The sequence below is a fragment of the Gymnogyps californianus genome, chromosome 4 (assembly GCF_018139145.2).
Source record: "Gymnogyps californianus isolate 813 chromosome 4, ASM1813914v2, whole genome shotgun sequence".
Taxonomy (NCBI): Eukaryota; Metazoa; Chordata; class Aves; order Accipitriformes; family Cathartidae; genus Gymnogyps; species Gymnogyps californianus.
Window position 1 is genome coordinate 12,867,307 of NC_059474.1, and position 25,662 is coordinate 12,892,968.

Sequence of the window (25,662 nt, forward strand, 5' to 3'; positions counted from 1 at the left end):
AGGCCAGATGACAAATGTACACAAAACACATGGCCAAGAATTTTACAAAGGCTTCCTCGCTCTTAGTGAGAATTTTCCCAGGGAAGCTGCTGGAGTGAGGGAGAAAGGCAGGAAGGCTTTTGAGTTAAGGACCCTCTTCCCTAAAAAGAAATTTAGTGCTGCCTCATTTCTGACATCTCCAATGTGTAAACTCACAGTCACAGGAAAAAAAGAAAATAAAAGAACCCCCAAAAACATACTGATAGTAAAAAAATTTAATGTATGTGATAATATTTAGCATCACTTGCTATTTTTTTAAACAGAAAAAATAATGCAGATTTCTTCCTCTCATCTTTATACTTTCTAGTAGATTTGAAGTCAATAGTGTTGATAGCCACATGACAAGAAAGCAAATTAAGACAAGACATATAGAAAAAGAATACTGAAAGGCACAGAAGGACATGCAGTTTGGGACAATGCATCTTTTTGAGAAGGGAGTCAAACACTGTATTCTTAAGCAAAGAACAGGAGAGATGTTGGCAAATCTGAAATAGCAGATGATTAAAGCAGTCAGATAAAAGAAAGTCCCATTTAAGCAAGCATGAAAAAAAATAGAAAATCAGACCAGAGGATAAAGTAAGTAAATGTCCTTCTATATAAATGTTAGATATCTAAGAAATTAGTAGATTGCTTAAATACTGGGGCGGGGGGGAATACAGAAAAAACAGAATAGCTAGCAAGGGTACTATCCATCAGGAAAAGCTTAAAGCTAAATCCAATAAATAAGTTAACTGTACAAAGTAACACACAAACCCTGTGGACGGGAAGTTCAGTCCCACACAGGGCTGGGAGTGCAGTATGCAGTATTTAGCGTAGCACCACCGGCCTGGCCTGGATGGGAGCAGTGACTCCAATTTGCCTCGTGAACTCCATGACTGCAAGATCAGGAAACACAGCAGTAACGGGAGATTTCAATGGCCCCACGTAGATTGCTTAAATGTTATAATCGGGGCACGATGCCAAGAGCAAATTTTCAGACCCTGCTTCGTGAGCAGCTAGCCAGGAAACTCCGAGGGGAAGCAACTCTTCACCGTGTCTCAGCAGGCCTGTCAGTGAGTCACTCTGCAACCATGATCAGCGTGGACGTAGATTCAACATCTGTGCATAAGCAAGGAAGCCAAAATATCCACAATGGGAGTAGGTTCAACAGGATTCTTGCACAAAAAGGAGGAAGCTTGGTTAAAAAAAAGAAAGCTAAAAGAAGCAATGATATAGGTAAAATATCAGAAATGTCTTTTTAAAGGCATGAGATTGAATTGCAGTGCAAGTGCATGATTAAAAAAAAACGTTACTTGAAGAAAGAAAGACAACTTTAAAAAGCTGAATTTTTGTCCAGCTGAAGATAACAGGGGAAAAAAATCCTCAGAAGGATAACACTATAATGCAATAGGCCAAAATAAAAAACTTTGAAACACAACTTGAAAAGTTTACACTGTAATAATAAATCTTCTGTCAACCTGCCAAAAGATGTGAAGCCTGCCACAGCAATCTGTGGAGCCAACACATGAGCAAGGTGAGAAAAGAGCATCCAGAGATGAGGCCATAGCAGAGAAAGCAACCTAATGTTTTGCATCTTTGTTCACCCTAGAGCTGCTTTGAGAGGTTCCCACATCAGAGCTCTTCTTTGCTGTCGCTGTATTAAGATATGTCTCATATTAAAGTGTCAGTGAAAGACATTTTACACAAATCCACACTACTCATCTGCCCAAACCAGATGGTATTCATCCAAATGTTCTAAAGGAACTCAAGGATGAAATCATTAAGCCATTAATTGCAGAGACTGTCTTCTCATTTAAAATAATGTTTGTATTAGAGAAATGGACATTGCAAATATGGATTCCTATTTTTTAAAGGTCTCCAAGAGCAATTTAGAGAGGTACTTCAGGGCAGTAAAGTTTGATGTCAGCACTAGGCAAATTAGTAAAAACTATTCCAATTCTGTAATTTGACACATGGAGCAATAAGAGGTACCGAGTGAGAGTCCACATGACTTTGGAGAGGGAATGCATGACTCATTAACGTCCTCGGTTTTTGACAGAATCAATGAATATATAAAAAGGAAAATTCAACCAAATAGCCTACTCTAAAAATCTTTCAGAAAGATCCCCCACAAAATGTGGTCAAGAAACTATATTGCTAGAGGATAAGAGGATGAGAGGACAGGTCTTCATTTGGAGGAATAATTATTCTAAAAATGGGAAATATAAGGTTTGATTTTTGCTATTGAGAAAAGTCATCAAAGGAGTCCCACAAGGTACTTCGGTCAGTCCTATTTAACGTATTCCTAATTATAGAAACAGGAGCAGACAGTGACAAAAGTCTGCTGATAACACTACATCATTCAAAGGAGTAAAACGAAGACAAGTAAATATCAGTAAGATAGTAAGTATGAAAAGTTGTAGATGAACCTCATGATACTGAGTGACTGATATGATAGAGAGTACCATGAAGACATCAATCTGCCATTCAACAGCGACTCAAAAAACAAATAAATTCAGAATTTTTTAGGAAGGTAACAGAGAACAAAACAGAAAATGCCACTATAGCACTGTATTAGCCCCTTCATTGTGCCCTTACCTTTAACACTGTGTTCAATACTGCTCTACTTACCTCAAACAGGACACAAGGGAAGCACAAGCAATACACATAAGACAGACAAGGGCAAGCAAAGGAATGAAATTACTTCTCTTCAAAGACCAAAAACTGTAGCGTCCATAAAATCAAAAGCTTACAGGATAAAGTGGAGAAGGTGTTTCATCATAACCCACAGTTGTGGTAAAAAAAAGTGCCCAAATTAAAAAAAAAAAAAAAGGTGAAAAAAAAGGAACCCCAGATGGGGGGAAAAAAGTAATCTATGAAGGGATATTAAACAAAGGGACTGCACCTCAGGCTCAGGAACCGCCTGAGTCAAAAATTGTTAGAGGGTGGGAGAGTATTCATGGAAGAATGAATGTCCTTCCTACCTTCAAGAAGGGCAAGGAGGAGGATCTGGGGAACTACAGGCATGTCCACCTCACCTTCATCCCTCGGAAGGATGGAGCAAATAATCTTGAAATCCATTTCTACATATAGGAACAAGGAGGTTTGGGAGTAGTCAGCACAGATTTATGAAGGGGAAAATCATGCTTAGCCAAACTGATAACCTTCTAGGTAGCTCACGGGATGAGGGGAGAGCAGTAGATACTGTTTATTTTAACTTTAGCAAGGCTTTTGACACCACCTCCCATAACATCCTAATTGACAAACTGATGAAGTATGGGCTAGATAAGTGGACAGTGAGGTAGGCTGAAATCCTAGGCTCAGCGGGTTGTGATCGGCAGGATGAAGTCCAGCCGGAGGTGAGGCACTAGTAACGTACCCCATGGGTTGACACTGGGGCCAATACTGCTTAACGTATTCATTAATGACCTGGATGATGGCACAGACTGTAACCCCAGCAAGTCTGCAGATGATAGGGAGGAGTGACTGACACATCAGATAGCTGTGCTGCTATTCAGAGGGACCTCCACAGGCTGGAGAAATGGGCTGACAGGAATTGCATGAAACTCAACAAGGGTGGACAACATGTTGAACATGAGCCAGCAATGTGCCCTTGCAGCAAAGAAGGGCAACAGCCTCCTGGGCTGCACTAGGAAGAGCGTGGCCAGCAGGATGAGGGAGGTGATCCTTCCCCTCAGCACTGGTGTGTCACTCTGGAGTGCTGGGTTGAGGTCTGGTCTCCCCAGTACAAGAGAGACATAGACATACCGAAGCAAGTCAGCTAAGGGCCTCAAGGATTGTTAAGGGACTGGAGCATCTGACACATGAGGAGAGACCGAGAGAGTTGGGAGTGTTTATCCTGGTGAAGAAAAGACTCAGGAGAAACCTTATTAATGTGTATAAATACCTGATGGGGGGGGTTGTAAAGAAAACTGAGGAAGACTCTTCTCTGTGATGCCCAGTGACAGGACAAGAGGCAATGGGTATGCATTGAAACACAGGAAATTCCATTTAAACATCAGAAAAAGACCTTTTAATGTGAAGAGGCTCAAACACTGGCACAGGTTGCCCAGAGAGGTTTTGGAGTCTCCATCCTTGGAGATATTCAAAACCCAGTTGAGCATCATCCTGGGCAACCTGCTCTAGTCGACTGTGCTTTGAGCAGGGGGCTTGGACTGGACAATCTTGAGAGGTTCCTTCCACCCCCAATCATTATGTGATTCTGTGAAACTCCACTACAGATTTGTGTTCTTTTCTTACAGTTCATAAATATTTGGTATGAGCTACTGGCAGAGATGAAGGACTGTCCAGCTCAGTACTCTGTTGTGACCTACTATGGTCATTCTCGTTTTCTAGATTATAATTTTCAGTAAGCTATTTTAATTTAAATGTTGTAAAATGTATCATTTTAAGCTGGAATCAGTTTATGTTGATGAAGAGCACTCAATTTGATTAATATTTTCCAAAGCTTTCTAGTTTAAAAAAAAGAAAAAAAAAAAAGAACAACACACATAACACACCTTTCTTCTTGCATGGAAGAATCAACAGTAGAGCAAATCACAAATTAAAGCATAAACCTAATGTTTGCCTTCTTTCACCTCATCTGATTAGAGCCATTAAATTTGCATCATCCTTAGCAGTGCAATTATTATCACGGAAAGCTTAGCCTGTTAAATTCAATTCTCACATTGCAAAAGCTTTCCAGGGAGTGATTCTCCTTTTAATATAACTTCCACAGGATTTAAATGGAGGTTATGTTATTTGAAGAATCTCTTTTTCCTCCTTATCCTCCTCCTAAAGGAGAAGGTGCTCGGAGCTGACTCAATAAGGACCCAATGGCTCCTTATCCCAATTCAAAGAATACAGGGCTGAAAATGATGAATGTGTAGCTAAGAGGGACTCTGATATTGCTTTGCACTACATCACTCTGACTCTCATCATACTCAATGAGTTCATTCTCACCTTCTCTCACTCTTCATCTGATAGAAAAAAGGAAAAAAAAAAATTAATGACAAGAAAGGGAAAAATGTAAAAGAAGATTTTCCTACAACAATAATCTCCTAAAAAGCTTTCTCTGCATGTACCAGGTGTTTTGGAGGGTATTTATAGCAGGGGTTTTCAAAACCATATCCTCCAATAGAGAATTCATCTTGATTTACTTTTCCCCTTCTTGCCCATTTATTTTAAATTATAATAATTTTCAATCCCTCTAAATGTAACAGTGCAATTCAGAACAAAACTTGAATAATTTTTCAAATTAGAGAAGACTGCTTATCCAGCGCGGATGCTACTCAAATTGACCATTAAAATCTACCAAAACCATACAATCTCTGCTCAGAGAAATCCCCCACATCCAAGCTGTCTAACATCATTTCATAAGATCTCTATTTAAACCTAAACAAAATCTTCATTTACTTATTTATAGGGTTTCTGAATCATGTAAGTCATCTGTTCTCCCTCCAAGTACCAACCCCTTCTCCTTCTCCTAACAACTACATGGGTAATTAGAGTATTTCAAATTGTTAAATGCTACCAATCTAAGCCATTGGGCGTTTTGTCTCTTTCTTGGGATTGTTTCTATAAGCAGCAGTGACACAGAAGACATGCAGGAGATTCACTCATTTAACATTTTCATTCATGCAGCATTTGCTGATAACCTTTCAATTTGAAATATCTTGTTTCCTTTTAATTAAAGCTTTCTCGGGAAAACATTCCCATTCGAAGTGACAGAATACATGGATGAGAAGCAAACAAAACAGGAATAATATCCTTGCCTCTGCTCTCAGAAGGAAATCTCAAAGCCTGAGAGTGCATAAGCACCTGAAGGCAGACAGAAATGGTCTGTACAAGTTGCACTTTGCTGAGACATCTTAGTTACGCAGGCTCTCAGTGAACATCACCCATGCTTGAGTCTGGATTCCTTCCTGTCTCTCTATTGCACAGAGGTGATGATACTTTCTTACTTCAGATGGTCTTTAAAAGGATCGACTAACGAGGTTTCAGAGTTTCAAAACCTAATACTGATGAAACTAAACAGACAAGAAAAAAAACCCAATCATCATGCTAATGGCTGAAGCTCTGATCTGAATCGTCCACATCCAAGGAGAAGAGCATATTTCACAGCTACATTTGTATCAGTTCCCTGGTCCTTCTGCTGCAGCTGCCTATGGGAACATAAATCAGCACCGACTCTGGCGGGGCTTCTGATCGTTTTAACAACTTTGCTGTGAGCAATCAGACCGAGATTACCAACTCTTCCAACGCACAATTGGTGCTATGTAATGTTAATTTTTAAGTGGGATGAAATTTATAAACTAAGTTAATGTTGTTTAAAAAGCATTTTTGGCATGTCAAAATGTTAGAAAGCTTTTTGTAAAGGATAGTGATGACTTCTTCCACGTAGTTATTTTCTTACTTGCCTCTTACTACTCTGTAGCCTTCCTTCTCTCTATCCCACCCCTGCAAAAACAATCAGAGAACAAACATGCCCATCCAACAGAGCAGTTACTGCCTCCCTCTCTTTTTTAAGGAAAACTACTAGAAAATAGTTTACAGAGAAATCTGTTTGGCTAAGGAGCAAGGAGTCAGAAAGGTATTTTTGGTCAAAACAGGTAAGATGGAGGATAGCAGAAAGAGAAAACAAATGAATAGACGTGGCCATCATTTCCCTCCAGCCTACTGGCTACAGCCTGGGTCACCTAGGATTGAGCAGAGCAAACATCAAGCCCTCTTGTAAATTTAACCATTAGATTAAAGAGCTCTTTACTTCCCTTTGATAAGCTGAAAGACTGAACTCTGTGCATCTCTCGCAGCAGGCCATTTTGTCCAGCTTTCAAATGCTCCTGTGATTCTCTTCCACTTTTCTACATGCGTCTGAATGTACGGACAAGAGGCCCTGACGTATTTCAGCATCACCCTCGCAGCAGCGTGCACGGAAAGCAAGATACTGCTCTTCTCCCTATTCATGAGTGCGGTTTACATGAAGTTCATAATTACCCAAGACACAACCATGGAGGTCACCTCTCTGATCCCCTCAGCCTTTTTACCATCACGATTTTCCACCATATGCCAACATATTTAGTACACCACATTTCTTGTTCCCAGATAAATAGCATTCCATTAAGCTGAACTTGGTTTTAATTGGCCAACTTAAAGCTCTTCTGTCAGTCCAGTCCTCATAACTCTGTCAATTCTTTTTTGTCACCCATAACTGTAATCAGCAATAATTTGTATTTACTGCCAAATAAATGGTTAAAATGTTGACTAGAAGCAAGGCTGATACTGATCACTGCTAAAATCCAGGCAGTTATAATTACTCAATGTTAATTAAATTTAAAAGATCTGTGAATTAACCAGTTTTTAATATATTTAGCCTATGCCTTATTGATACTGCATAGTGCTTTCCCCCCACCCCCTCAAATAGAGAATGAGTATCAGGAAACTTCAATTTAAAAAGATAGCAAACTCCCAGAATATGACACAGAAAAGAATCAGTGAAGCAGAATATATCTAGTTCAAAAACTCCCAGACTAATTTCTAAAGACAAAAGCTTAAGCAGAATTTTGGTAAAGATGTGGAAAAACAAAGTGGAAATCAACAAAACCAGTTCAACTTCTAAATTTCTTTTTGGTGTCATTTCTTGTTCTATTGCATAAACAAAACAGTTGTCATCCTTACCAGATCCCAAGAGTTCTGGGTGCTCAGTAACTAAAACACAAAACTTGATCAATAGTACATTTTCTTTGTTTGTTTATCAATTTTTTTTTTTTAATGGACATCTCACCATTTAATTTCAAAGATGATAAAAATTTTGGGTAAATCCCATTCTGAGTACTCAGAAGGAAGAACTTGGTAACTAGAAAGTATTGAACACCCACCCTCTGAAAATTAGGTGGGTTATCAGTACTTACTTATCATTTATAGAAATATTGCGTTAATTTATTTAGCATGTGAACAAATACAGTGACCAACTTAATGCACATGATAACAGCTTCGGTGAGTCTTACAAGACTCTGGATGAGTCACGTGCTGATTTTAAAATAAAATACGAGAGCACCAGATGCCACACCAAGTGTGCACCCTACCACTGACCAAATTCTGAGCAGTGGCCCCAGACAGCTGGAGGCAATCAGATCTCTTACACTTACATTTTGACATTCGTATCTTTAAGCAGAGGTGGGACTGGTCCATTTGCTTGTTTGCAATACAGAGCTAAGCCAGGTGGTGTGAGCAAACCGTGACAGACAGAAACTATTGCCTTTCTGCAACTGGCTGTCTTACTGCCATTCAGCTGCCTAGGCAGGATTGAGTTAAGCCTGGCTGGGGGAGAAGGACTCAGTTCAACACTGGGACTCTTGCCATTTGCTATTAAATGCAGAAGGAAACCAGGAGCCAAGAATCTACTCCAGAGCCGCTTTGCCTCCAGCGTGCCTCCTTGAAATATTCTGCCCGTTACACTAAGTGACAAAATGAGTGATAAGGGATGAGGCTCAACAAAGGTCCTTGCTTGTGACAGAGCAAAGAATAGGTCAGGGAGCTGAGAACAAATGGATGAGGAGACTTTGCTCTAACACGCCAATTCTCTCCACTTTTATGTCCAAACCAACACACTCATCATCAGATGCACGGAGGAAGCCCAAGGCCTTTCAAGCCTACAGTTTTTACTCAGTGTACTGTACACAATGGACATTGCCTTCTTCCCACTCTCCCACCCCAAGTAAGATCACCCAATTTCTGTCTAGATGAAAATGTTTTGTGATGCAAAACAAATTGCTGTACAAACTGTCAAGATGAGAAAATTCCTGCTGTCGAGCTCAAGTTTAACTCCTCTTCTGCTGCAGGGAACAGTTTAACTCCTCTTCATCTGTGGAACAGATACTCCAGTAACCAAAGGAATGCCTCCTCGGAGGCTACCAAGCAGGGGAAAAAAGAATGGGAACAGATAATTACGACTTCCATAAAAAAATAACACTGCACTCCACAAATGTCTGCTCTAAAAAATCCACAATTGGTACAAACTGCAGTTGAAGTCTATTGTTATTTGTAGGACCTGACTTGTAACCTGTGCAAATCATTACAGCCCCTCTGCTTCCAAAAGCGCTAGCACTCTTTACACCAATTACGCCATTTTATTGCCTTGTGCCCTAAAATACGGTTTGTTTTCAAGGAGAGAAAGTGGAGAGCCATGCAGGTTAACTTGTCCCCAAGGGCAACACCACACAGTTCACTTCTTCTGGAGTGGCTGTTTCCTGGTAGTGAAATCACTCTGTGACTTGCTGACGGGGAAATCCAGCTCACTGTGAGCACGGCAGCAACAACAGCTGCTACTTCTCATGGGAATTTTACAGAGAGGGTGCAAAGGAAAATTAAATACTGACTATGCACCACTCTGTGGAGCAAAACAAAAATTGGAATAATCCCTGTCTGGTCTAGGCTCTGCCTCAGCATCATCCTAACACTTGCTTTGTAACGTGTAACACAGTAATTCACTTTGCTTCACCACCTGCGAGAGAGCAGACTAGAGCCTCCTCATAAACACTATTCCCCATTAGCCAGTCAAACTGAACACATAGATTCAAAACAAGACAGAATCATAAAAGAGAAAAGCTTTGACCCTTCATTCTTTAATTTCTTTCCTAACAAAACAGTACGGCAAAATAACATGTTCAAGGGAACAACCTTCAATGGAACAAATGCAATTTGACTCCCTTTTGTTTCCCATCCCCAGTCCTGAATGTTCTCGTGGCAAAGACTGTTTCACAAGCTTGCTGTGTGAATTGAGGCAAATCCATTAGCTTCTCATAGATTTTGAGGTGGCTACTGTATATTCTGATTTTCAGAGCTAATGCTGAATATCATCCCATTTCCTTTGCATTGTTTCCAGTTAACTTGTATGCATCACATACTCCACAAAAGAATCCAGCTTTGATGGGAAGATGCCAAGAGACAAGAAATCCACCGAATTGTACCTTTTACAATTTCTTCTCAGTTCATAATCACTTTTTAAAGCAATCAGCAGTTTTTACTCCAGTGATTTCAGGTGTCTACGTTTGAAACCCTGTCAATCAAGAATATACATGTACGAAAGTATAGGTCAAGCTAAAGATGACTCAAAATTGTCCAGAACTTCATAAACCCAATAGCAGTAAAAACTGCTGTATGAAGTCCACTCTTTGAATAAGACTTTAGTTTTACCCACATCCCAGAGTCAGTACATGAATTCTTGCCCTCAAAAACTCTCCTTTGCCCATTTCAATGTTCTCACTTAAAAGATTTCTCTTCTAAGTGAAGGATCATTAAAAAAGAAGCACATAATTCTCCTTCCTTTCCTGGCAAAATTAATCTTCCTAACATTTGTGGCCACAATAACGTTTACCTGTGGTAGACAAATCTTGAAAAGAAAAAAAAAAAAAACAACCCTTGAATCTGTCATTCAGTCTGATTAATGCTTTATTTAGAAGAGCCCATGTTACAACCAATTACAGCACATCCTCCCTAATTACCTGGGAGCTGCTCTACAACAAACTACAATTCTATCACTAGAAACAATAGGCTTGGCTTTGGTTTGTGGATTACAGCAGCTGCAGCCAAGAGATGTCATAAATAATGTACCAGCAACTAAATCAAAACCTATCAAGAATTCATACTGCACAACAAAAGTGAGGACAAAAAGTTAATGCTGGCACCCCCACTGTTCTTATGCTGAGAGGTTCAGTGCAAACAAGACCAATGTTATCTTTTTCAAGAGGTAATGAAGTTACTTGGGTGTCTAATTTTTAAAGAACTGAATTTCCCCTGTTAATGATTTTGGCATTTAGGTATTTTCACACTTATTTTTATATTCAGATTAATAAAGTAACTATTCTAAACCATTCACCCAAGCACAGTCTATTTTATGTGGGGAGAGCAGCAGAGAAGGACCCCCAGAGGACAGATCATCCCACTTCTACAAATGGGATAAAATAATTTTGTGTTGCTTCATAGAAGAGAGAGATCAGCAACCTGGAGCGAGTCCAGTGGAGGGTCACTAAGATGGTGAGGGAACTGGAGTACACGATGTACAAGGAATGGCTGAGGGAGCTGGGTTAGGTTAGTCTGGGAAGCGAGGCTAATGGGGAATCTGATTTCAGTCTTCCAGTACCTAAAGGGAGGTTATAAATACGACAGGACCAGGGTATACAGTGAAAAGGTGATAGACGACAAGCACAAGCTGCAAGATGGGAAATTCCAGCTGACATAACCCTTCACAAAGAGAGCAGCAAAGCATGGGCAGAGGTTGCCCAGCGAAACTGTGGGATCTCCAACCTGGAAGATTTTCACAACTGGACAGGACGAGGCCATGAGTGATCTGATTAACTTCTGTAGCAAGCCCTGCTTTGAGCAGGGGTTGTACTTGATGACCACCAGAGCTCCCTTGCAACCAAAATCATTCTCTGAATGTATGCAATACGGAAGAAACTTCCCAGTAAAGCAGTTAATGTAAGTGATCAACTGGGAATCAGAAAACTTATGTCCTATTCCCAGCCTACCAAACATGCTAAAGAAAAAAGAAATAATTATGTTTATTATAATAATATCAACATGTATCAATTCCCAAGATGAAATCTCAAAAAATTTTATAAAAACTCAAGCATTTGGAATTAGCAAGACCAAGACTTCCAGTTAACATGAAAATCAAATATAATTTGATACTTAAATATTTACTCATATTTACTTATTTAAGTACTTTTTACAAACGTTAACATGCGTTTTGAGAAGCTAAGTCCTATTATCACTGTGAACTTCTTGAAAACCCAACCCTGCCTTTGACATACCAGTGCACATTAAGAGATGTTGTACCTGAAGTATATTTAAACAAGGAATCAAGGTCTCCTCTAACTGTGACCTATTAAGGTAATGCTGTGATAGGTCATGGTGCTTTATGCAGCATATCTGTAACATACTTTTCTGATCTTTCAATAATCAACTTTCTTTCCTTCTTTAATTTTATTTAAATGTGCTTCTTGGATGCTTTCCACTCTGGAACACTGACAGATTCATATATTCACCTGAGGCCATATGGAAAGCCGAGGCATGAGAGTTTTCACTCTGGGCTTCTGCACTTTGCCAGAAAGTGCTGCCCTCTCACAGTGTAGAGGAATATTTTACTGGTGCGTCCTTCCCATTAGCACAGAGCAGTCTGAACTAAGCTGAAAATTGCACCAAAATAGCACCGAGAGTTTAAGTATTACACACCTGAAATCATCACACACACAAAACTCCATCACGTGTATATTTTGCTTCCAATTATTTTTAAATGAGGCTAAAAAGTAAAATATTACTATTTTTCTAATTTTAAATGTCAGGCTGAAGAAAAAGCAAATTAAAAACTACTGAAACCTGAGAGGCCAGTATTTAGCACAGACACTGCCTAGGGGTAGGGTAAAGGGAGAGAAATCTCAAACTCTAGCCAGTGTACTTCAGAACAGCACAACTTTATTTTTAAATTCTATCCCAAAGAGACACTACAGAACTAAGGAGAGGACAGCATATGGTAAGAATTAAGATAAAACAGTGATAAGTCTTCAAATTCTTGGAAGAGAGTAAAACTTAAAATAATGTTCTCTCCATTGTCTTAACATTTTATGTTGAAGTCTTCAGAACATCCAGTGATCCTAAGGACAGATCAGCATTACAGAAAACTATATCTGACTCATACAGAAAGCATGACCATACATCCTCTTCCTGCCAGAAAGGAAGACTTGAAAGACTGGATATCAAAAGGTTGAATGATGGAAATGCTTTCGAGCTGAACTGTTAGTCTTTTTGATATTAAGAAAGCACACTTTACTGCGTGTCTGCTTTACTTGTTTCCCTGGCTTTTGCTCAGAGGTGGCTGTATTTCACTGATACTGCAATGTCTTTTTATCAAGGGGCCTAATTCGAACTGCATGCACCCTCTTCAAGAAAAACAATATCCATTTGGCAAAGAAAATACATACCAGATTGGAAAAAAATAAACACAGACAGGTGCTTTTCAACAAATAGGCGGTAACAGGTATTTCCCCCCACCTCAGATTGACATTACAATTTCAGATCCTATGACAGAAAGTTGGGATTAAATGTGCTTACAGGTCATGGAAATATCTACAGTCTGTCAAAGCAACTAGGAGGGAAAAGCCCTGCTGTCAGAAGGACATCAGCTCTGGAACAGCTTCAAAAGCCAGCCTTGGAGCTGACATGTTAGACAAAAAATGCAAAAACTTTTGGTAGGCACTTAACACCTCATCCAAAAAGCAGCAGACTGGAGAAGTCAGGCCTGGAAGAGACAGAAACCCAGTCCTATGAAAGAGGTAATAGCTAGCAAGAAAAGGCCACTAGGAGAGAAAATTGGTGAGAAAGTGAAATATCTTTTTTGAAGGTTAGCTCAAGAATGGCTATTTGTTGAAGCAAAATAAGTTGCTATCCTTGTTCTATATGCAATAGGAGGAAATGATGCCACAAGGGAAAGAGGGGGAGCAGAAGTAGGAAGGGACAAAACCAAGTATCATATGAAAAGAAAACAAACAAACAAAAAAACCCAAAAGGTAGCTGGAACGGAGATTCAGTTGACTAATTATCAGTCATCTGTTCAATGAGAGGTTGCAGGGAGAAGAAGGAAAAACTTTCAACTAGCCTTGCATACTTCAGAACACCAAAAAGAATAAAGACATTTAAATCTTACTGTAAAATGGGTTTAGTTTTTGTAAACTATGCACACCCCCAACTTCTTCAGCACATAAGATTATATTTACATTTTAAAAACTGGCCTGTATGGAGTTTTTAATTGTCCCAATCACTACCAAATTAAAGCAGAGAAAGCTGCCTAACAATACAAAGTTCCTAATAAATAAGTTATGTGGGAAATATTGCCTTTGTTATTTTCACACTGAAAAATATATTCCATACTGCAGGGATAATGAGAGCATAAAACATTAACACTACATTTTTCTATACCATTCTGCATAATTAACTATGCAGCTGTTCATTCATTCAGCCCCAACAACCAAATTAATTTGCAATCAGTTCACAGGGGATGCACAAGAGCAGACTGCACATACTACAGAAGCAAGTGAAGCTGCTCGCATGCCACATACCACATCAGTGACACAAGGTGCCCAATACTAAGAGAAGCAAAATAGCATTTTCAAAACAGCAGCTGAGAAAAGGCACTTCGTCATTAGCTGCCTTGTAGTGAAACTACGGGTAAGTGTTTTTGGATGAGTCTCATGGTATGTCAGTGCTCTCTGATGGCTTCCTGTCCTTCACAGGCTCAAGCCAAAGACTTTAAGGAGACAAGCATTAAACGTCCCTAAATGTTACAGCTCCTTCATATTATTTGTATTAATGCAGCATTACAGCCGCAGCACTGATGAGGGTCTCACTGCACTTGTACAATCAGTGCTCCAAATGACTTATATTCCAAAGAAACAAATTGGGCAAAGACCAAGCAGAGAAAAGCACAGGAACGGTAGGTTCTTCAAACAAGGTCACACAGTAGGCTGAAGGTGAAACTAGCAGTGTCACTAGTTGCTGAGTGCAATGTCATATCTACTTTACCATATGCTCCCCTAAGCCATGATTTCGCCCTCTTCAGGTTTTAAAAATATATCCTATTCAGGTTTTTATACCTCATTCATCATCATAAAAATGTGATGAGCAATGAAACTAGCTGCTTTGATTGTGGTTTCTTATTTATTCCATTCTGCAGAGCGGCAAAGGAAACATTGCTTAATATATATGGTGTCATTCCATCTGCCCCTAGGTTATGGGCCCCGCACCTCCCTGCTGTGCTGGCCTGCTGACAGTGGGAGTTAATGGATGACAATGCAGCAAAGTACTTCTGATTAGCTAAAAACTGATGGCTCAACTGTTTTTATATGAATTTAGTACAGAGGAATCACGCCACAATAAAAGCTCTGAGATTGCAATTCTCGGTTTGATTGTATAGAAGTGGATCATGGGCAGTGCCAATGCAAGCTTCCCTCTTCTGTGCTGGGAGGGAGGGCAAAAGCAACACATACACAAAAGCACAAACCCCACAGACGACTAATGCATAGAAGGACATTGTTTCTCTACTCCTCACCTTAAACCTGTCTGCTGAGGCTAACAAGAAAGATGATCATTTCTTGTAGGGAGGCTTATGCAATAAGATACCATGACAGATCTGAGGAAACACCAGTGAAGTGGCTTTCCTACTGCTACCGACCTGAATGGGTTTTGGGTAGGAAAGATTGCTTATTCTATTACCGTCATTCCCAGCCAAAAAGAATCTACTTAAAACAAGAACCTGTGATAAAATTCCCACACAGTCTGTGCCTAGAAAAAATGTTTATCATACCAGTTCCCGTTAAAGCAATCATAATTCTGTGACTTAGGTTCAAGTTACTCAAAAAATAGGACAGGATTCTTAAAACATTTAAAGTAAATGGTTATGTTCTTTCTTAATAAATTGACTCACTCATTATGAGTTACATCTCACAACAAATTAATTCCTTTTCCAGAAGGAGGATTACAGAAAAGAGAGAAAAGAAAAAAAGAGAGAAGAGGAAAAAGAGAAACAATAAAAGAGAACAAAGAGAAAATAGAAAAGAGAACAGAAAAGAAGAAATCAACCTGTAAAGTAGCAAAATTCCCATGCTCCAAGATATATTTAGCATGCGTAGCAGCCATGCTGCAACCAGCTCCAATAAACACAAGTGTACTGCAAGCAAGAGCCTTTTCCTAACTATATAAATCACAGCTTTCTAACTGAATCTTAATGCATATGTCATATATTCTTTGTGTATTCACAAACTAGTGTAGAAACATGTAAACATTTGAAATCATCATCACCACTGCAAGTTGTTGAAGACTTGGAAGAGTAGTTATGACACAGCACTCTCATCTGTGAGCAACAGATATTCAGTAAAGAATTTTGGATAGACTTCTTTGGTAGCTTTTACTTGCTTGTGGGATTTATTTTTTTCAGTTCAGACCTTCATACATACTAGACATAAAAATATTTTTAAAATGCTATTATGGTAACACAGACATAAAAGGACTTGCTTAAGCTAAGTCCTGTGCCCTGGAGAGCCATTTAAAAGACACCTCCTTCAGAGGGGTCTACAGGTCTACAACTCAGAGAATGGTTCCCAACATCCAGGACCAAAGTTCATTCCTTTATTGAATGGCCAAAAGCTACAGCCAAAATGTGTGACAGGATGAGTGCAGCATCAAGGTAACAGGAAGGTTATTACCAGTGTGATGGGTCTTGGTCTTCGGAAAGACTATGGTGGGTCGTGTGTCCATTAGAGCACACGCTGCAGAAGCACACTGCAACATCAGCACCCTCTAGGTTCCTAAATCAATACCACTGCCCGTTAAAAACATCAATAATCATCTCTTCAATATCATGCACATTCCAAGGTTTGTCAAGACATGTTCCTTTCATTTCCTTTGTCTTTTATGTATTTTTCTTACCTGACATTCGTAATAAAACATTGCTGATTGATAGGCTGAAATCCACTACATTCATTTTCTAACTATGGTTTTACAGCTCATTTTAAATGTCCAAAATAAATTTAAAATAGAGACTTTCCTGCACAATTCAACTCATAATGATGCACTGCAGAGTATTAGCAAGACAGAAATTGTAGCAAAGATAATGAAAGTCTTTGTAATGCTATTAGGTGAATATGAAAATATGATCAAAGAGAGCATAAAAATCTGTTGTTCCATAAGAGAAATAAAATTCTAATTGTAGGATTGCCTTTTCAACAGTACTGCCCAAAACCTTTTCACAGTGGAACAGGTGTAAATCAGGATATAATAAGAGGACAAAAGAGCTGCACAGTTATAATTGAGGGCAGTCTATTTTGATTGCAGAACCTGCATTACTCAGGATGATGCATTAGCCAGAGAAAGCACAGCTAGACATTAGATCCCAAGCTGAGTTCGCTGGGCTAATAATTATAAAGCCATTTCTTTTTTTGTTTTTACTTGGAAAGAGAGCAAATTTGATATGGAAATCACAGACTCAATAACTCCATCCCTTGGGGCCATTTCTACAAAGTCACTTTTCAAAGCACAACCCCAATATAAGACCATCTGGAAGTGCAAGTTGCTGCAGAATACAGTCACTCACTTACTAAGCAGCACTTCACACCAAGAAAGAATTTCACTGGGGCACCAGACTCTATATTGGGATTTTTTGTTTTGCTTTTTAAATTAATTTCAGGAAACAGGTGAAATCAGTTTCACCTACAAGTCCAAAGAGTTTGGCAACAAATGCCCATACTCGTTTTCTTGCACTCTGTGAGCCACACAGGGTCTGGAAATTTTATTCTCCTGAGTGGTATGTTGTTCACTGCATCTACCTTAAAAGAATCTCCTGCTCTTTGTAGTCTGGATTTTAACCCTAGTGCCGGCATGCACCTTTGTGTAAATGCTCAAAGCACCATTCGGTCACTGTGCATTGATTGCTACCGACGGCCAGTGGGCTCGCACAAACGAGTCTTGCCCTGAATACGTGGCTTTTTGTGGGCGCAGATAGAAACAGCTGTGCCACCAAAGACAGCATTTTCCTGACTCCTTGAGGTTTGCCAAGCCTCACGCTGTCCATGAGGCTCACCCAATTGCTCTCACCTCCAGCTGCCCAGCCACTGACCTGGACTCACAACCTCCTCGCACAGCACTGCGACTTCGCTCCCTCCTCACGCTGCATTTGGAGTACGAGTCCCAGGAAGTTCAGCTAGCATATCCAACCATATTTAAGCAGGCGGGGAAGCCTGTTTCTTCATTTAGCAGTTCATTATTGACAACATGGGGCAAAATATCCCAAAATCTCTGAAAACAGGCCTACCTAGGGTTCAGCATGCAATGCTAAGAGGAGTTAACAGTGCAGTTAACTTCAAATAATGCTGTTTGTTTTGCTGTGGTGAAGCAATAACAACATGGTGATGCCATTGGGAACAATGGCAATTACACAGCAAGTCGCTTTAACACTACCATATCATTACAGCTTGGTAATATGCAATCAAAACTTTATTAGCAATCATCATCAGCATCTATTATTCATTGCTTAGATCAAGCTAAGAAGGGGAGGGCTGCATGCATACCAGAAACAGGACTCTGAGCCAGTCTAAGCACAGGTTTGGAAGCCAATTCCATGGCCACACAGTGCTGAGTCACTGCATAACCTTCAGCAATCAGTTACCATCTCAGTTGCCCCGTGTATAAAAGGGAATAATAATAACATATATATTTCCAAGAGACATTATTAGGATTAATTAACTCAGGTGTACAGATAAGTATTAGCATTAATTTCTTAGTGGCTACCAATTCAAAGTTAAAATATTTGATTGCAAGATTCAAGTACAGACTTCTAAAGCTGCAAGCATGCAACATATGCAAGCAGGCAGCTGACGTTGTAAAATATGTGCACCTATATATTTATGCACAAACTGGTCCGTAAAGCACATGAAAACACATACTGAAGCATCCGTTATCCTAAATGGTCTGTTTGATTTGGGTCCTTCATACTGTAAACGTGCTGGATAAAGATGTGTGTGGAGTCTGACAGGAACAGTGCTAGTATGCTAAGTATCTTCAGTATATATACAATTTGTGAAGATAATTTTAGTACCTGAATTTTAAGTTTTAGTCACAGTATCAGTTTTTTCATTATGCTAACGAGGCCTAACACAACAACCAACCTGTATTCCCAATCCGTACTGCAGTTTAGAAACTCAAAAAATAAACTTGAAAACTATCCTCTATTCCTTCTCAATATGTTATTTTAATTTATATTCAAGAGGCAACCAATCTCATCTCTGTTTACTTCCTTACTTTATTTTGAGTCAAATAACTATACAATTTACCCCAACCTTAACAATTACTTAATAAGCAAATTAGCAAAGTATCAGAAATAGCTGATGTGCTGATTTTGACTGAGATAGAGTTAATTTTTTCCATAGTAGCTTGTATGGGGCTATGTTTTGGATTTGTGCTGGAAACAGTGTTGATAACACAGAGATGTTTTTCATTATTGCTGAGCAGTGCTTACACAGAGTCAAGGCCTTTTCTGCTTCTCACACCACCCCACCAGTGAGTAGGCTGGGGTTGCACAAGAAGTTGGGAGGGGGCACAGCCGGGACAGCTGATCCCAGCTGACCAAAGGGATATTCCATACCATATGACATCATGCTCAGCATATAAAGCTGGGGGAAGAAGGAGGAAGGGGGGGATGTTTGGAGTGATGGCGTTTGTCTTCCCAAGTAACCGTTATGTGTGATGGAGCCCTGCTTTCCTGGAGATGGCTGAACACCTGCCTGCCGATGGGAGGTGGTGAATGAATTCCTTGTTTTGCTTTGCTTGCATGTGCAGCTTTTGCTTTCCCTATTAAACTGTCTTTATCTCAACCCACAAGTTTTCTCACTTTTACCCTTCTGATTCTCTCCCCCATCCCGCTGTGAGGGGAGTGAACGAGGGGCTGTGTGGTGCTTAGTTGCCGGCTGGGGTTAAACCACGACAGCTGACTAGAGAAGCACACCCTGGTGTTTTCTAACTACACGCTTCCACCGAGATTTATGCCTCCACCCCTTCAGTGTAACCAGACATGGCTGCTACTATTAAAAAGTTGTTAAGACTTTCATTACCCAGCACCATTTTCGCTGTTTATTCAACAATGAAAAAATTCCAAGGTAATTAAAATTTAGACCTCCCAATCCTGTAACCTGACTTGTGTGGGCAGGTATAAATTACCTACACAAATTAACAATGCTATGCAGAGACACAGAAATTTGTCACCTAGATCCACTTCCAAAAAAAAAAAAAAAAAATCTATCTTCTTTGCATAAAGCCCCCCGGGGCACGTATCTCCAACTGGTATTTTCCCCACCATTTGCATTACTCTTAAAAGTCTGACTGCAACTCCAAGGTCACTAAGAACAAATAAGCATCACTGGACCACTGAGTCACCCCTCCCTTCTCATTCCCTGTTCCACTAAGCAAGGAAAAAAAATAATTCTTTTGAGTGATGGGAGAAAAAGACAGACAGATGAAGAGGAAATATGTTTTAGAGGAAGAAAAGAAAGATGCAGTTTCAAGTAAAAAGAACTGATAAATGCCAAGCTAGGATAATATTTACTGATCTGCAAGAAAAAAGTGGGAGATTAACAACATTAAAAAATTAACCTGGTGGCGATTGATCAGGTTATAAAACAAGTTTATTTTCACTTAGAGACTTAGAGAATATCCAGTGTCCGATATGATCTAGCCGGACAAGATAGGAAGAAGTAAAACATTGGACTGATTCAGGAAATAACCAGACAGGATCCGTTCGCACTAGGGCACAGAAACCTCACAAAAATTAATGGCTTTTGTCCACTGACAAAAACCCCTATAGCATTTTTCACACCAGTTTTACTGTATATTTGTTCTGATGCAAATGAGAGGAATGCAATAGAGAATGAAACAAAAAAAGTTTAAAAATATATACACTGTGCATTCTGGGCAGGCTGCCAATGTGAGTACAACACCCCGGCTCCATCAGCAAACATGGAGCTTCACCAATTTACATCCAACCATTTTACACAGAGAAAAACACAAAAGTTCCCTGACTTCCCGGACAGCTTCGTTCAGTATTTTTTTTTTAGTACAAACAATGAGCTACATCTCAACAGAGAGAGGCACTATTTGATATTTTTGCACCAGTTAGTGTCATTTGTGCTTTTCCAGATCCAGGCACTTTGTCACTCTCCCAGTCTGACAATCGCATGTGCCACTTTTACACCACAGTGAACAGAGGTGGAGGAAGGAGGTGAGCCCAGAGCGGAACATATCTAGGGATGGATCAGCTACCACCCCTGGCCCAAGTGCTAATCTTAAGCACTTCCTTCCTTTCAGCTTTTCCATCCTAGTTTTATAAACAACCAAAGCATCTGGTACATCTATTAGTTGTAAGTAAAAGGGCCTGATTTCCCTATGATGCACGCTAGCATTAATTTTATTTGAATGCAGTTCACACCAGTTCTTCTTTACATCAGCTGTCAGCAAGGTCTGAATGACCTTGTTTAAAGTGTTTATGTTCTCAAAAGACAGCAACATTATCTGAAGCCTGTTTTATGTTTATTTTGAAAGAGCAGAGAGTTTATTTTGAAGAGTCCGACTGAACAAGTTTAAAAGACTTCTATGATAGATTACACTGAAGTGTGGATAGCAAAACTTGAAACATACTGCATATGTTGTACAGGCCAGGGGCATATAACAGGAAAGTAATGTGTGCTTATGCAATTATGGGAGTATCCAAATTGCCATTTGGTTGTCTTCTTTGCACAAGATGTTGGACAAAAATTAAAACAGAAACAAATGTGCAATTAATTTTGCATCTTGTAAGTTCAAAGGATAACTACAAATGAACTGTCATAGCCCTAAAAAGGCCAATCCTGAGCCAATACTAAGCAGTCTCCATTTGATCTTACTCTCTTTCCTGAACACCCCCTTTTTATGACTAGAAGTTTCTTTTTTACTTGAAAATACCCTTGTGCTGCATGGACCACTGCCCCTGGCCAGACTGTACTACTCAGCCACTAGTATGACAACAAGGTATTGCAAAGATACACTGTCACTACGAGAAATCCCACAAAGTTAAAACAATGCAGCCTCCTTCAAAACAAGTAACAACACCGGTGTGCGGCATGTCCTGGTCATAGACTTTTCCTACTCCCTGTTCCCTTGCCCACTCCTTTTCTTGGATTGTCTCTGTAAAGCTCCTTACACACACAGATGAAGCTTCAATCCCCATACAAGCTCCTGGGACAGTATGAAGTTTACAAGTACCTACGCCACAAGGTAATAGATAACCCATTTGTTTCTAGACCTGAAGCTTATGGGCTACATAAGAATTTCACATAAGACTCCTCAAATAAGTCTCCTGTCATTTATAACAATTATTTAGATATCCCAGCAGAATATTTCAAGAATATTTCTACTGCTACAGATAACCCAGCAAAACTAGCAGAGCAAACATTGGAGAAATATTATATTTATTGCTAACAGTGAAATACTTTCACTTTTGAAGTGTACATAATGGGTCTAGCAAAAATTTGTGGTGGAAGATTTATATAAATACACAGAAAATTAGAGCAGAAAAAGCCCACTTGGCAAAACAAAACTAACACATGAGAAGATAAACAGTATGACTAGTATAACATAGGCCTACCCTAGCCTTGGTTTTGTGCTGATACACACCTGAGCGTGCAATTTGTGCACACACAGGCAACAAGCATATTGAGATCTTAATTCACAAATGTTAAGGAAATGAGAATCAATTTAGAAATTTTTTAGGATTACTACATATTCGCAGTTGTCATAAAACACAATATAACCTGCACTGGTATTGTATTTCATCCAGACAATCGCGACTGCTTCCAAATCAGGATTATTTACTAACCTCAATACAGTACTCAAGAGCAGCAAGCTCCCAACAGACACATCCCAACACAATATGTATTTCAAAGTTTTTAAGTAACTTTGATGCAAAATTTCTAAGAAAAGGAAAAGAATGGCATCTTGCAAAGTGGCATCAGGAAGGTACCTTATACTCTCTATCATTGTTTGTCTCTACTGTTAAAACTTATTTCAAACTCTTTCTCATTGAACTGCAGGAACTGCATTTAAGGAAGAGAAGGAGTAAGAGCTGATGACAGTCTGGATAATCTTGCTATGTTAGCATCAATCAGCTACCAACTCAGCTCAGCAGCAGTTTGGGAAGGGAAAAGAGACGGATCTATTCTGAGAATGGGACAGGGAAGCAGAGAACTTACCTCCACAAAGAGCTCTCCAGCACTTTCCCCATGTCAGTATGATAATACTTGGTAAGGATCAGGATCACCTAAAAAGAAAATGAGAATAAATATATTTATATATGTAAACTGATATAAGAAACAGAAGTAGATCATGGGCAGCATTATTCTGGTGAATGCAGAAGCGAGGCTCCTGAAAATCTAACCTGTATTTCACTTTATTTTTACCTCTTACCAGTTTTGCTTTTAGACTGGGCTTTTTCCTTTCTCTTTCTGAAAAGAGTGATTTCAGCACTCGAAGTTTTCTGCAAACCTGGTGACTTTGTGAAAGATTACCCGTTTCACATGAGCAGTGGAGTTGGAATAGTCACATAAATCCCACCACCACATGACAGCCCCCAAGCAATTTGTATGACTTTCTCAGCAGGAAGAACTGATCTGGTTGCTAGTTTAAATTTAGGAGGCAACTCTCTTGGACACCTACAGACAAAATTTTTCTTTTAATCTGAAGTGCTAAACAATGGTGACTAAGTTTGATTATCCGGATAACAAATTCAGGCAGAAAATGAGCTCTGGTCTTCCCTACGAGGCCAGAAATGCAACTTCCATGTCTGTCATTTTTCATTCCTGTAAGTATCAGGGCTTTTTTCCCTTCAAGAACCAGCTCTGTGCTCTGTAAATTACTCATCTACATCACCAACAGCCAACAAAATAGACAAAAAAATTTCATCCACAAAACACCTTCAGCCTATGAGAAGAGTTAGCAAGAAACACTTTCCATTTGCTCAACATCTGACAAATTCACTGGTCAAACAACGTAAAGCACTAGTCCATCACTGGTGTATCAAGCTGAATGCTATGGTTTATATTTAGATCATTTAAAACAGATTTCCTTCACTTGCTGCCAGTCCATACTAGCGGTTCTTATACCCACGTTCCCATAGCAACCCCATAGAGGCAGAACGGGAAGAACCTCTGGTTCCTTGCACAGCTGTTGGCTTTCTTTAATGCGGGGTCAACATCAGTCTCCAACAGTTTGGAGCATGCTGTTATTTAGCTGGCACTTCCTCTGCTCCTGACCACCAGATGAAATCTCCAGCAAACAGCAACTGTAGGCGTTCAATTTGATTATTCAGATAATTAATATGCCGATGATACATTTATGCTGCAGTCTCTGTACGCTGGAGCTTGTGAGAGAACAGAATTCCATACCATGGGTGTTATGTACATGGTGCTTTGGAAATAACACATTGTTTTACAGAACTGAGCTATAATACCCGTCTCACTCAGGGTTATCTAAACCTAATAAATTCACAACACGTATTCCTGGATGTATATTGATATAAGTAAAAGCAGAACCAATCCATAATTCACAAACAGTATTATTCTCTCCCGTTCTCAAAAGAGTCACAATCTACCAGACCACCTTGTTGGAATTTGACGATTTATAAAAATAAAGGCTTGGTTTAAAATAAAGGGAGGGGGAAAAAAAAAAAAAATCTTTTACTTTTAAACAGGTTACTACAAGACTTACAAAGCCAAGAGGAAGAACCATTTCCCAAAGGAGAGAATATCTACTGATGAGATTCCTGGCTACAGCCCAAGCATGCTCCATCAGGTCAGCTATTTATTCTATTGTCAGTGTCTTAACTACAGCTTTCTGCTGGTGCTTGCAATTAAGGAGAAGACGAAAGAAACTTCACTACTGGGAGCATCTATTGGCTCCAATTATTAAGGGAAAAGTTTCAGATTGTGCTTTTCTGAACAACTGAAATTCCTCTTAGGCCACAAAAATTGACCTGGGAGGTTTTTTTAAGAGATACAAGAATGCATATTTGGTGTATGAAAATAAAAAAGAAAATATTGAAAGAGGTAAGAAATTACACTTTGTCTCCTTACATTCATGAAGAACAAGAGACTGAATCCTGAGTGAGCCAACTTTTTTCATCCCTGTACATCCTACAACCATAACTTTTAAAATTCAGATGATTTTCAGCAATGTGTGTTGGAGCCACCCTGCTACAGGGTAAACGCGATGTTTCATTCCTGAATTAAACTGGTTACTATCACATACAGAAGATTCTCTTGGGTTACCCTCAATCCATCTGCTTTGAACTTAACCTCTATGGAAGCATCAACAAAGCACGTTCCAGATAAGCCATTTCTGTAACTGAGCACCTGTCCTAAGTGTTAAAGACTTCCAGAAACAAGGGGTGGGCTCACTGAACTGCTTGGTAGCTGTAGTTCATCTAGGGGATGCACACATCAAATCAGAAAGCTACTATTGTTCCACACACTTCAAATAAATGGCTTTCAGGTAATTGCAAACTGCATTGGGGAGCAGCCATGTGCAGCAAGATGTCTTATTTATGCTGCAGGATTGGTGCCTTAATCTGAGTCATAGCTCTGAGAAACAGATGTCAGTATTTTCCAATCTGACTGGTAAATTCGTTCAAAAATTAAAATACCTTATTTTGCATTTCAGATGTATGGAGAACGACTTAGCAGGAAAAACAAAGCCATAATGAGCCATCTTTGAATTCTTAAACACTGTTAGCAGATTCCTGTCACAACCTAAGAAGTACGAGGCCACCGGGGGGCTGACCACTATTTCAACTATGCCACTGGATTTCATCTGCTGTAGGTCAGTGTTTGTAGGTCAGCTGTTTAACAGATTTTACAGCATTGTCCTCTGGATTGTGGGTATCTTTTTGGGCTAAACAGTGATCCTACTAACCAGAACGGTGTTTTTTCTCAATTAATAAACAGATCCAAAGAACAGGAGCAATCATTTCACAATAAAAACATAAAGGTCTTCAGAATCTCTGGATTCTGTGCATCA

General features: G+C 39.5%; 1 protein-coding gene across 1 annotated transcript in view; it reads right to left on the reverse strand.

Moving 5' to 3' along the window:
- SORCS2 (sortilin related VPS10 domain containing receptor 2) overlaps positions 1 to 24,375 on the reverse strand; it is a 388,331-nt gene extending 363,956 nt beyond the window's left edge. The window contains exons 1-3 of the mRNA XM_050895504.1: positions 24,355 to 24,375; positions 24,199 to 24,234; positions 22,842 to 22,909 (exon numbers count right to left, since the gene is read on the reverse strand). Of these exons, the coding sequence (XP_050751461.1) occupies positions 22,842 to 22,909; positions 24,199 to 24,234; positions 24,355 to 24,375 (125 nt within the window). The remainder of the gene's footprint in view (positions 1 to 22,841; positions 22,910 to 24,198; positions 24,235 to 24,354) is intronic.
- Between the last annotated feature and the right edge of the window lie 1,287 nt (positions 24,376 to 25,662).